At 36.5% G+C, this 14,911-nt stretch overlaps 1 protein-coding gene across 1 annotated transcript in view; it reads right to left on the bottom strand.

The window, feature by feature from the left end:
* Positions 1-1,315: 1,315 nt before the first annotated feature.
* LOC128666878 (cytochrome P450 2G1) overlaps positions 1,316-14,911 on the bottom strand; it is a 55,620-nt gene continuing 42,024 nt past the window's right edge. Inside the window, exons 6-9 of the mRNA XM_053721682.1 lie at positions 12,413-12,554; positions 7,660-7,847; positions 6,367-6,508; positions 1,316-2,190 (exon numbers count right to left, since the gene is read on the bottom strand). Of these exons, the coding sequence (XP_053577657.1) occupies positions 2,009-2,190; positions 6,367-6,508; positions 7,660-7,847; positions 12,413-12,554 (654 nt within the window). The 3' untranslated portion in view covers positions 1,316-2,008. The remainder of the gene's footprint in view (positions 2,191-6,366; positions 6,509-7,659; positions 7,848-12,412; positions 12,555-14,911) is intronic.

Below are 14,911 nucleotides of genomic sequence, written 5' to 3' on the forward strand. Positions count from 1 at the left end.
AAGTTGCACAGTGTATATATAGTGTATGCGCCCTCTCTTATCTTTGATATTTCTGGTATATATTAAACAAGGTTCTAACTGGGCTGATATGTTATTCTAAATTTCTATAGCTAAACAAAATACATATCTTGTAATTATTACAGTGTTTACTGTCCATTTAATGCGGGGGCAATTCTTAGAAATGAATGGTGGGGGGGGGGTTCACAAAAAGGTAGGAGGATAAAGTTTCTAAATGTCTTGGCATTAATGTTTAAAGGGACAGTCTACACATGATGAAATACTACCTTATTTTGTTTGCTGCGCTGGGGACGCTGTGCTGCACCCCCAACTAGGGATGGGCGAATGTTTCTAAAAATTTTAAATTTAAAATGAATTTTGATACATTCATTCAAATCGAATTTCAAATGTTTATATAACATTCAAACATTCTATTTTCAAATTTTCGTTTTCGATATTTTCAATAAAATTCGAAAATATTCGTTCAAATAATAGAATGTTTAGCTATGTAGTTATTCAAATTCGAAATGTAATATTCGAATTCGAATGTGACATTCGAATTTGAATGTAAAATTCGAATAAGAAATAGTATTTCTAGTCTACAACTGTGTTTAACAAATGTAATATTTGAATTTGAATGCTACATTCGAATTTGAATGTAACATTCAAATTCAAAATAGTATTTCTAGTCTACAACTGTGTTTTATAAATGTAATATTCGAATTCGATAATAGAATTTTTAAGAATATTCGTTCTTATCAACATTCTATTATGTAAATCGAATTTCTACAATAACATTCGTTCTAACATTTGAATTAGAATATAAACACATTCGCCCATCCCTACCCCCGACACACCATGCTTGCCAAAACAAAAGTATTTTAATTAAAATACTTTGTCGTTCGGACGTGAAACGATGGCCGAATAGCTCCTACTATACAATCAGTGGGCACCGCACGTCTATGTGTGAGCTGCGTTTAATCAAAAGGCTCTCACTTAATAATGCTGCGCCCATAGTTTTGCACTGCTTGGAGAGGTTTCTACCAGAACCACAGGAATGAGAAAGAAGGAGGGAGGAGGAGCAGGGCAGCCATGTTGGAGCAGCCAAACAATGAAAATGTCCCTACCGTACTTATTTCACTTTGGCCTTGCATGGTGCTGCACCGCGTGGAGCACGATATACCCAGCGCATCAATTCCGTGTAGGTATTGTGTAGACTGTCCCTTTAAATGATCACTAAATACAGCAGAATTGAATAATTGACAAATACACAATAAAAAACATAGCAATAGCACTTACTTTGAATTTTTAATTGAGCAATAGAATAATTTCTGGCAAATTTTAAAGTAAATCAAATTTTCCCTTCCCATATATCATGTGACAGCCATCAACCAATCACAAAATGCATTTACATATGTACTGTACACTTTATAGGAGCTGGAGACTCAGAATGTATATTGGAAAATTGTTGTTTTGTAAATTGCATGCTTTAAATGAATAACAAAACTTAAAAAGAAAAAAAAAACAAACCCAAACATTTTCTTTCATGATTCAGATAGAACATACAATTAAATTTTTTTTCCAATTTACTTGTTTGATAATTTTGTCTTTGTTTTCTTGTTACTATTTGTTGAAAAGCAGAAAGGTAAATTCAGCACGTGTCTGTAGCTTTATATTGCAGCAGTTTTTGCAAAAGTGTCATACATTAGCAAGTTCTCCCGACATGTACACGCTACCTATCTGGACATCTCTTCAACAAAGAATAACAAGAGAACGATACAAATTTGATAATAGAAGTAAAATAAAAACTTTTTAAAAATTATATTCTCTATCTATATCATGAAAGAAAAAAATTAAGTTTCATGTCCCTTTATTTGGAACTTAAAGTCCCTTTTTCTATCAACATCCCGGATAGTCTCCAACCTAAACACCGTCATAATAATGATGGACAGTGTCTTTAAGAATCGTAAAAAACTTTCTCATGAGCAGCATTGGATAACTGATTGAATTCTTAGCGAGCTTCAAAAGACAACTTGTAAGGTATAGCAACGTTTGCAATTCCAGTCATTTTGGGGACAATATCAGCTTCTGTAAACTGCATTTTAGAGGTCAGTGTAAAGTTCTGTAGGATGTTAGAAAAGAAAAGGAAAAGTTCCATACGAGCCAGGCCCTCCCCTATACATATCCGTTTCCCTGAAAAGAGAAAATCAAAATTTAGGTTTTGTGCTGCCCTAGGAATAACAAAATACATACACTCCAACATCAATTTTTATCACATATACTTCCTATATATATATATATATATATATATATATATATATATATATATATATATATATATATATATATATATATATATATATATATATATAGTTATATTTAACCCATATGGTGTCACAATTTAACTTCTTTATTGCAAGTAACTCACGTAGATCATTGACATAACCCAAAATTCCCAGTGACCCAAATACAGCAGCGATTAAGGGGTAGTCTACTCCAGAATTTTTTATGTTTAAAAAGGATAGATAATCCCTTTATTACCCATAACCAACACAATAATATTAATATACTTTTTACCTCTGTGATTACCTTGGATCTAAGCCTCTGCAGACTGCCCCCTTATGTCAGTTCTTTTGACAGACATGCATTTTAAACAATCAGTGCTGACTCCTAGGTAACTCCACAGGCGTGAGAACAGTGCTATATATATATATATATATGACTCACATGAACTAACGCCCTCTAGCTGTGAAAAACTGTCAAATACATTTTGATAAGAGGCGGCCTTTAAGGGCTTAGAAATTAGCATATGAACCTACCTAGGTTTAGCTTTCAACTAAGAATACCAAGAGAACAAAGCAAATTTGATTATAAAAGTAAATTGGAAAGTTGTTTAAAATTACATGGTCTATCTGAATCATGAAACTTTAATTTTGACTAGACTGTCCCTTTAATCTCACAATTGGCAATTGCCTGTACTCAGCATTGATTTGACATCTATATTGATATCACAGTGCAGTTATGTAACCCCACAGTTGCCAGTAACACACATATTGAAGCGTCAGCCCATACTATGCCAGTAACACACACAGAACAATGATTTAACCCTTTTATTACCAGATGTTCACACAGTGCAGTGTTATTACTGTCACATAGCACAGGAACCATTTTTACAGACAGAGAGGACCTCAAAAGTTGATTATTATCAAGGGAGTATGACCAGATCACTAACTCCCCTACCCCAAACACCAGGCAAGTATATTTATATTGGGATACATGAACGATTCAGGGCTAGATTAAGTAAAGCGCTCAGTGGCGTCACTAGGGTTGGTGTCACCCGGTGCGGTAAGTTATGGTGTCACCCCCCCCCCCCCCAGAAAGCAGACACACACAAAAACACAGGCAAACACACATACAAACACTCAGACACACTTAAAACATACTCAGATGCACACACAAACACTCGGAAACACACTCAGACACACACACAAAAACGCACACACAAAAACACTGAGACACACACACACACACACACAAAAACTCAGACACACACATACAAAATATGTAAACTGCACTGCATTAATTATAAAGCTCATGCCTAGAGCTGCTCCCTGGCTCAGCAGAGCATCAAATGAAAGATAAACAGAGCACTCTAAAAATAAATCACTAAAGAAAAGTTTTAGGTGCAAACTATGAAAATTCTGCTCTCTGACTCTGTTCCAAGTCTGTCAGTGCACAGCCCCGGGCCGCGTGTCTACCGCTTCTTATAGCCAATCACCTCTGCACTCTGCCCACCCCCAGACCCCCGCCCGCCCTCCTACCTGTTCAGTGTGCACTTAGTGTACCGTAACCGTAATGGTCTGGTGGGCATCATACGTGGCTCCTTCACTTTAAAGACAGTGTCAAACAGTCATGCGGTCAGGTGCCAGGCATCCCCTCATGATTTGCCAGTTCCCGTTTAGAGAGACAGCACAGCAGTGAGTGACTCCACTGCTCCACATGTCACTGAGCAGTGAGCACAGATAGGCAGGCAGGTTTAGGCTAGCAGCGCAACTTTGCAAGCCCCACGGCATTCCCACAACATTCATAGCGAAATTGGGCAGGGGAGAAGCAAAGTACAAACAAGCAAAAGCAGCCGGGAAAACTATTTGTTGAAATTGCAGCACTGGCTCAAGGGGCAAAAAAAATTGTGTGTCTACATCTTCCCCAGTCCCACCAATGTTCACAAATGCCAGCCCCTCTAATAAAAAAAAAAATCTATGCATCTCAACATTGTATTTCTTTGAATCTCAATAAAATTAAAAAAAAAAAAAAAAAATTTTTTTTTGGTGTCACCCCCTGGTGGGTGTCACCCTGGTGCGGCCCGCCCCCCCGCCCCCCCCTAGTGACGCCACTGAAAGCGCTAAATTCACCCGTTTACGGGAGTGTGATAAGTAACCAGCCATTACAAGCGAGCTTGCGGTAGCAATTAGTGCTCAAAAAATTAACCAGATGTTAATTTTGTAAATATTTCCCAATTGCCCCCAAAATAACATGTCCCTAAAAAAACAAAAAAAACAAAAAAATGCACTAAGCGCTTTTTGGGAGATAAAGTTGCTCACAGTAAATATATATGAATATGCTTATATACATTTATATTTATGCATTATATATATATATATATATATATATATATATATACATATTAACAAATAAATATTTATGTATATATTCATATAAATATATATTTGCTACCCATCGCTGCCTATGGAAACGCTCTCTCATGAGCGCAATGCTTCAGTGCAATGCGCACGTAAGGTCACATTCACATTGCACCTCACTTGTAATACCAGAAAACATTAGCGCGCACTGGTATTACTAAAATAAGCGCAAATATCGATTTCGCGGAAGCGATATTTGCGCTCAACTTGAAATCTAGTCCTCATTAGGTTGCTAGTGGATTCAGCATTTTCCACCCCTAAAATCTTGGGTTGTCTGCCTAGTTGTGAATACAGTGATGATATTCACATTAAAACCTAAGCAATAGTATCTAGTACCATAGCTATATCAACCAAAACATAGGCATATGCAAATACAATTCTTTTTTAAACTGTTTGTCACAATAAAAAGAATAGTTTTGTCTATTATTTTTTCATGGTTTGTTACAATTTTTTATTTTTTTATTTTAAATCTGCTGTTTCCTATGGGGAACAGTCTTCAAGGCAGCAGAGAAGCCTCCAAAGAACAGCTTACACAAATACAGTTAAAGTAGTAGCTAGTGCTGCTGCTACAAGCTAGCAACAGTAAATTTTTTTAAATGTGATCAGCGTTTGCAGCACTATATGACAGTTCTTTTGCAACAATGTAATACATTAGGAAAAGCACTAGATGGCAGCACTATTTCCTGTCAGGTAGTACACGCTACCTATCTAGATATTTCTTCAACAAAGAATAACAAGAGACCAAAGGAAATTTGCTAATAGATGTAAATTGGAAACATTTTTTTAAAAATGGTATTCTTTGGGGTATATTTAACAAGCAGCGGATGCTGCTTTCTACCCCCACAGTTTCCAGCTCACCGGAAACATAAGTTAAAGGGACATGAAACCCAAATTTTCATGATTTTGAAAGAGCATGCAATTTTAAAAATCTGTCTAATATACATCTACTATCTAATTTGCTTCATTGACTTGTTATCATTTGCTGAAAAGCCTATCTAGATAGGCTCAGTAGCTGCTGATTGGTGGCTGCACATAGATGCCTCGTGTGATTGGCTCAGCCATGTGCATTGCTATTTCTTTAACAAAATATATCTAAAGAATTTTAAAAAATAGATAAAAGAAGTAAATTGGAATGTTGTTTAATATTGTATCCTATACCTAAATCATTAAAGAAAAATTTGGGGTTTAGTGTCCCTTTAAGAAGCAGCAGTCATAAGACCGCTGCTCCTTAACTTGTTTGCCACCTTTTAATTGACGAACTGCAATCATCCTGATATGATCGGGTTGATTGATACCCCCTGCTAGTGGCCGATTGGCTGCGAATGTGCAGGGGGGGGGGGCATTGCACAAGCATTTCACAAGAAATTTTAAATTTCTTGTGTATGCTGTCGGTATTTAACGATGTTGGGCGGACATGATCCGCTACATCAAATCATGTCCACCCGGCAACTGATAAATCTACCCCTTTATCTGAACCAAATATGTTGCAACAAATATGATATTTAAATTTTATTTTATTAATTTTTTCTAAATGCTTTTGTTTAGAAGGTTTAATTATTGCAAGATATCCAGAGAAAATACACTATATAATAATTCCACAAAATAATTATGTTTATTACACAAAATAACTTACAAATTTGTTTATAGAATTGGTTTGATGGTTTCTTACCTGTAGAAAATGGCATGAACGCATCATTCTTCTTAAAGGAGCCAGAGTCGTCCAGAAAATGATTTGGGTTGAATTTGTCCGGTGTAGAGAATTGTGTTGGATCTCGTAAAACGGAGCATAGCAAAGGGAAAACTTTTGTACCCTGGGGTGAAAGAATGATTAACAAAGTGACTTATAAAATTAAAAAAAGTCTATGGGCCCCATTTATTAAATGACCCCATTTATTAATGATGGTGATGGCTAATGGGTGTACCAATGCACAAGCACAGGGTGTCCGGGTGTTTTATCTCTGAGTTGCTGGAGAGGTTAAGAATCAGCATTTATATCTATTTGTTAAGAAAATACTTAGGGGCCAATTCATAAAGCTCCGTATGGCTCGCCGGAACAGAAGTTATGAAGCAGTGGTCTAAAGACCGCTGCTCCATAACCTGTCCACCTGCTCTGACAGAAATCAACCCGATCGAATATGATCCGGTTGATTGACACCCCCTGTTAGCGGCTGATTGACCCCAATCTGCAGGGGGTGGCATTGCACCAGCCGTTCACATGAACTGCTGGTGCAATGATAAATGCCGACTGCATATGCTGTCGGCATTTATCGATGTGTGGCGGACATGATACGCTACATCATACCATGTACGCTTGCACATTAATAAATATACCCCTTAATCTCATGTTGACTTTAAAATAATAAAACAAAAAGTATAGTTATACAATTATCAAGATACAGGAAGTTGGTGGTGCTTAGCAATTGAAAAAAACTCTAGAATATATACCCATTACATTGTATTGCTGTTGTTAAAACTTTTATGCACATGTTAACATGACTCATGAAAAGCCAAAGATTAGATTTATATATCAGACCCAGTCATATGTTTTATGAGGGAGATACAAATTTGTGTTTATTTAACACTTTTTATCTGACATTTGTTAGACTTAAAAGGTTGTACCGTGCAGGTTTTAAGGATATCATTGATATTGTTGGTGTGAGTCTGGCTTGGAATAGGGAGCTTAACACTGGATTTTAACTGTGCTCACCTGCTGCTGGATCTGTACTTGTGCATGGTAGGCTTGAAATAAACTGCTGACTATATAGCATCTTCACTGCCTGGAATTGCTGAGGGATCAGCTATTGGGTTAGCATGTAGAACACATATGCTTTCGGCATTTAGCGATGTCGGGCGGACATTATTCGCCCAGCACTTGTTAAATCTACCCCCAATAATTCACTTCTGCTCTTGCAATGTGCTATTATAGTGAGATGCCACTCCTTCATGGTATCAGACTACTTACCTTTGGTATTGTATATCCTCTAAATTTAGTATCCTTTATGACGGCATGAGGTAAATTAGTTGGGATAATATCACAAAACCTTTGGATTTCATGGATCACTGCATCTGTGTACGGCATCTTACTCCTATCATCAATATTTGGGCAACGATTATGCCCTATCACATGATCAATTTCCTGCTGCACTTTTGCTGTTGACCAATAAAACAGCAACAAAAAAGATTTACATAAAATTCAATTTGATTAATTATTACAACAAATATTTACGGATTGTTAATCAATTTGCTTTTATTCTACTGTATTACAATCTGCAATGGTAAATTGAAGTCCTTTAGTGTCAACGAAAAACATTCCAGATAAGCGCTATAAATTGATTCCACAATACTGCAAAATCCACTTTTTAAATTTTGTGCTGTATGCAAAAATGTGATATATGTTGTTTAACCCTTTAACTGCTGAGCTATTTCCAACATATGTGCTGATCTTTTTTGCAGGTTTTAGATTCTGCTTATATTAAAGAGACACTGTACCCAAAATTTTTCTTTCGTGATTCAGATTGAGCATTACATTTTAAGCAACTTTCTAATTTACTCCTATTATAACATTTTCTTCATTCTCTTGGTATCTTTATTTGAAATGCAAGAATGTAAGTTTAGATGCCGGCCCATTTTTTGTGAACAACCTGGGTTGTCCTTGCTGATTGGTGGATAAATTCATCCACCAATAAAAAAGTGCTGTCCAGAGTACTGAAACCAAAAAAAAGCTTAGATGCCTTCTGACCTCATTTTTTTTCCTTTCATGATTCAGATAGAGCATGCATTTTTAAGCAACTTTCGAATTTACTCCTAATATCAATTTTTCTTCATTCTCTTGCTTTGTTTATTTGAAAAATAAGGCATCTAAGCTAAGAAACTAGCCATTTTTTCATTGTTCTTTAGTGCTTTCCAATCAGCAAGGACAACCCAGGTTGCGAACCAAAAATGGGCCGGCTTTAAATGTACATTCTTGCCTTTCAAATAATGATAGCAAGAGAACGAAGAAAAATTGATAATAGGAGTAAATTAGAAAGTTGCTTAAAATTGCATGCTCTTTCTGAATTACAAAAGAAAAAAAATTGGGTACAGTGTACCTTTAAGGCCCTACTGTAGGTCACTTTAAGAGAGAAACCCACACGTATTTATATATATATATATATATATATATTTTATATATATATATATATATATATATATATATATATATATATATATATATATATATATATATATATATATATGCTAGTCCTAAAGCCCCTTTATATGGGCCAAAATTCCCATCCACTTGGATCTCCTATCCCTCCCTCCTTCCCTTACCTGCCGTTCTCAACTGTTTTTTTTTTTCTGTAGTGCAGTCTTTTATAACTTGCTTTTTTATTCGTTTTTCACAACAGGGGGCTGCTAGTGGGCCAATGGCACTGCTGATTGGTATTTTAAACCCCAGTGTTCAAAGAGATAGGTGATTTTGTATATAGAGGGGATGTAGATGCTGAGTGCATTAACCTAAACTACACAGATACTAGAGTAGAAAGAATCTGCTCAAGAAAAGAATACACAAATAGCAATCACTAACAGCTAATTTAGCTGGAAATACAATAACAGCTTATATCTTAAGTAAGTTTGTGGGGGAAAAAAAAAAAATAACTTTTATTAAGTTAGCAAATAAAATAGGAAAAAATATATATAAAACCACACTTAGGATCCTTCAGTATTAAAACAATCAGTATATATATGAAGTGACAATTATATTTAAATTCACTAGTATGCTAGGAGCGAACAAAGTTAGATTGAATACAAGTTATATGACTGTGAATGTAGCCTCTGGGTGTTTCCTAATAAGCTGTTGATTGGAACCTGGTATTGAATTTATTACGTGAATTGAAGTATTCAATATCTTGTGATAAATTATCCTTGTCATGGATATCACTTAATTATAAATCAGGTCATGTTTATAAATACCATATCATTGGTCCCAAATTATCTAAGAGTGTATTTGTTGGAAATGAACAAGTCTAGTTAACAAACGCAACAATGTTGCGTATATATCCCAAGTTGTATATTGTTTAATATATGGTGTTTTGTCTTTAATAAAACAAAAAAGGTTGGTTGAATAACCCTTGCGCTCAGAGAATGATGATTACAGCACTGTTTCAAAGTCCTTAGAGTTTAAAATTCAGCTCCACAAAGCGCTGTATTAGCGAAGCGCTGTAAAGTGAAGTGCTGTAAAGTGAGGTATACCTGTATATACAACTTGGTATATATACGCAACATTGTTGCGTTTGTTAACTAGCCTTGTTAATTTCCAACAAATACACTCTTAGATACTTTGGGACCAATGATATGGTATTTATAAACATGACCTGATTTATAATTAAGTGATATCCGTGATAATCCTAGGATTTATACTGTGATCCGTGACAAGGATAATTTATCACAAGATATAGAATACTACAATTCACGTAATAAATCCAAAACCAGGATCCAATCAACTGCTTATTAGGAAACACCCAGAGACTACATTCATAGTCATATAACTTGTGTTCAATCTAACTTAGTTTGCTCTCAGCATACTAGTGAATTTAAATACAATTGTCACTCCATATATATACTTATTGTTTTACTACTTAAGGATCCTAAGTGTGGTTTTATATGTATTTTTTCCTATTTTATTTGTTAACTTAATAAAAGTTGTTTTATTTTATTTTTCCACAAACTTATTTAAGATATAAGCTGTTATTGTATTACCAGCTAATTTAGCTGTTAGTGATTACACAACCCAGAGTACTATTTGTGTATTCTTTTCTTGAGTAGGTTCTTTCTACTCTAGTATCTGGCTGCTAGTTCAAGTTGGCCGTATAGATAACATATAGATAACATGCCAGTGGATTGTGGATGACACAGCTCTAATTGGCTAAAATGCAAGTCAGTAGATAATAAATAAATAGTCATGTGATCAGGAGGCTGTCAGAAGAGACTTAGGGGCATATTTATCAAGCTCCGTATGATGTTGGCATTTATCGTTGTGTAGTGGACATGATACGCTACTTCGTATCATGTCCGCTCGCACGTTGTTAAATATACCCCTGTGATACAAGGTAATCACAGAGGTAAAAAGTATATTTATATAACTGTGTTGGTTTTGTAATAAAGGGATTATCTTTCTTTTTAAACAATAACAATTTTGGAGTTGACTGTCCATTTAAGGGAGCTGAGATTGAGGGGTTTGAACCCCAACAACTCCATCTGGCTCCAGTAAGCCCTCTTCTCCTTGCAGACACCACCGGGTTTCCTGGGTATGATGATGTCATCATGATTCCCCAGGCGATACTGAGCACTAGACCACCAGGGATTAGGTGAGAGTGGAAGGGGGTCCCCACAATGAGCTCTGAGAGCGCCCTCCCTAAATGACGACACATGGTCATCATTCACAGTAAATATAGTGCACGGATTGCGGCCATGTGTCATCACAAAAAAGTGCAAAAACAAAATGCTCTGATATTTTATTCTCTAATATTTTATTCACAGCCTTCAGAAACCACAATCATGGCAAAATATTAGAGAATCTGCAAATTTTGAGAATTTTTAAAAATGTAATTTTAAAAACTGTTTACTTAACGGGACATTCCGCTCAAAATTTAAATGCACATAGATTTATTACATCTTTGAATAGAAACATATTTGCAATATACATGTATTGGCAAAAATCATTCTAGTAAAAGTTATCACTGTTATAGTGTTAGTGTGTTTCTCTGTACGTGCATGTGATGCATAGCTAGATATTCTCAGTGCACCAGCATTTTAAATACTGCAGCTGCTCAGAGTGCCAGTGGGGCTTGTATCATGTCAGCAATTAACAAACCTGGTTAAAAATGCTGGTGCATGTTGCATACTTAAATAAACTTTAAAAAAAGTTTATATTATAAGCATTTTTTTTTAATACATGTATATTACAATAATGCTTCTAATGAAAAACTGAAATGCATCCATGTGGATTCCAAATTTGGCAGGAATATCCCTTTAAAAGAATGTTTACCAATATCAATTGCCTGATTAATTAAAATTAGCTCATTATTATCATAAATATTTAAATGCATTAATTTACTATGGGCTAGATTGATTGGTTGATCTTTAGGCTGCCAATGAGCCTTTTTGTTCAGACAAGATTCTAGAACCACCACTAATTAAAGCTAATGGGGCATATGTATCAAGCTCCGAATGGCGCTTGATGCCCCGTGTTTCTGGTGAGCCTGCAGGCTCGTAAGAAACAGCAGTTATGAAGTAGCGGTCACAAAAACCGCTGCTCCATAACCTGTCCACCTGCTCTGAGCAGGCAGACAGACATCACCGGAAATCAACCCGATCGAGTACGATCGGGTTGATTGACACCCCCCTGCTGGCGGCCTATTGGCTGTGAATCTGCATGGGGCGGCATTGCACCAGCAGCTCTTGTTAGCCAATAGTGCGCTAGCTATCCGGCATAATGCCAACTGGCCCGCATGGCTATTGTCTAAGAGGTGGAAACGTCACCTATCAGCAAAATAGCGTTCTGCCGTGGGCTGCCTGAGCAGCTCAGTGCGACAAACGCTAAAAACAAATGAAGGAAATTTCAGCATTAAGTATTTTATACTTCATGACTAAAAGTCCCCTTTATTTGTTCCATTGGTAATGCTTACATTTTTTTCATATTTTCTCATTATGGCTGCCGGTGGTAAATCGCTTACTTTGGATTTCTGGATATTTCAGAAAAATAAGAAGTCCGTGTCTAATAGTGCTGCTAACAGTCTCTGTCCCAGCAAAAAACAAGTTGAGCACATTGCTCATCAGGTTCCTCATGTTGAATTCAGATTCTGGGTTTTGCTTCTCCTGTAAAAGGAAACAAAAGGAACATGAAAATAATTACTGCTTTTTTTAACCTGTAAGGGCAACATTTTTGACTTATGGGAAATTGACTTCCAATTCAAAACATAGGTTTAAAAAGGGCTTAGTTATATTTATGGCTAAAATATTCAGTCACAAGCACTTTGCATGTCTTGGAATAAAGTCCTTGGCCTCTAGTTATCAAGCCGTCAACCGCAAATACGCTGGAATTCCGCAGCGTATTTGTGGCAAGGCTGATTCGCTGTAGTTATCAAGCCCTACAGCTCGGCAAAAGTAGAATCTAGTGACGTAAGCTACGATCCGCTGGACTCAGTCCGACACAGATCGATTCTTACGTCACTCCAGATGTTCCGAATGCAAGTTCGGCACAATCTGACTAATTTTGCTAGTTATCAAAGAACTAGCAGGTACGCTCGGCACTTTTCTAGCCCAGCGTACCTGGTTTTCAATCCGCCGCCCTCGATCCGGCGGATCCCATTGGAATCACAGCTGCGAGAGCTCATGTTCGCTGCCGCCCGATATCCCATTGATTTCTATGGGAGATGTCTGCACCTAACACCCTAACATGTACCCCGAGTCTAAACACCCCTAATCTGTCCCCCCTACACCGCCGCCACCTACTTTATACTTATTAACCCCTAAACCGCCGCCGCCCAACACTGTCGCCACCTACATTATACGTATTAACCCCTAAACCGCCGCTCCCGGACCCCGCCGCCACCTACATTATACTTATTAACCCCTAAACGGCCACTCCCGGACCCCGCAACCACCTACATTATACTTATTAACTCCAATCTGCAACCCCCTACACCGCCGCCACCTACATTATACTTATTAACCCCTAATCTGCCGCCCCCTATACCGCCGCCACCTACATAAAGTTATTAACCCCTATCCGGCTCCCCCTATACCGCCGTCACCTATATTAAATTTATTAACCCCTAAACCTAAGTCTAAACCTAACTTAAATATTATTTAAATAAATCTAACTAAAATTACTATTATTAACTAAATTATTCCTATTTAAAACAAAATACCTGTAAAATAAACCCTAAGATAGCTACAATATAATTAATAATTACATTGTAGCTATTTTAGGATTTATTTTTATTTTACAGGCAACTTTGTATTTATTTTAACCAGGTACAATAGTTATTAAATAGTTATTAACTATTTAATAACTACCTAGCTAAAATACTTACAAAATTACCTGTAAAATAAATCCTAACCTAAGTTACAATTAAACCTAACACTACACTATCATTAAATTAATTAAATAAATTAACTACAATGACCTAAAATTAAATACAATTAAATAAAATAAACAATAGTACAAAAACAAACAAACACTAAATTACAGAAAATAAAAAAAATTACAAGAAGTTTAAACTAATTACACATAATCTAAGCCCCCTAATAAAATAATAAAGCCCCCCAAAATAATAAAATGCCCTACCCTATCCTAAATTACAAAGTAATCAGCTCTTTTACCAGCCCTTAAAAGGGCTTTTTCCGGGATATTGCCCCAAAGTAATCAGCCTTTTTACCTGTAAAAAAAATACTCTAAAACTCACCCAAACCCCCTTTAAAAAAACCTAACACTAACCCACTGAAGATCACCCTACCTTGAGCCGTCTTCACCCAGCCGGGCCGAACTCTTCATCAAAGCGGGGCAGAAGAGTTCCTCCATCCGGTAGAAGTCTTCATCCAAGCGGGGCAGAAGAGGTCCTTCATCCAGTAGAAGTCTTCATCCAAGCGGCGTCTTCAATCTTCATCCATCCGGAGCGGAGCCATCTTCCATCCAGCCGACGCGGAGCCATTCTCTTCAACCGACGGACTAACAAGGAATGACGGTTCCTTTAAGGGACGTCATCCAAGATGATGTCCCTCGAATTCCGATTGGCTGATAGGATTCTATCAGCCAATAGGAATTAAGGTAGGAAAAATCCGATTGGCTGATTCAATCAGCCAATCGGATTGAAGTTCAATGCGATTGACTGATCCAATCAGCCAATCGTATTGAGCTCACATTCTATAGGCTGATTGTAACAGCCAATAGAATGCAAGCTCAATCTGATTGGCTGATTGAATCAGCCAATCAGATTTTTCCTACCTTAATTCTGATTGATGATAGTGTAGTGTTAGGTTTAATTGTAACTTAGGTTAGGATTTATTTTACATGTAATTTTGTAAGTATTTTAGCTAGGTAATAACTATTTAATAACTATTGTACCTAGTTAAAATAAATACAAAGTTGCCTGTAAAATAAAAATAAATCCTAAAATAGCTACAATATAACTATTAGTTATATTGTAGCTATCTTAGGGTTTATTTTATAG

The sequence above is a fragment of the Bombina bombina genome, chromosome 7 (assembly GCF_027579735.1).
Source record: "Bombina bombina isolate aBomBom1 chromosome 7, aBomBom1.pri, whole genome shotgun sequence".
NCBI lineage: Eukaryota > Metazoa > Chordata > Amphibia > Anura > Bombinatoridae > Bombina > Bombina bombina.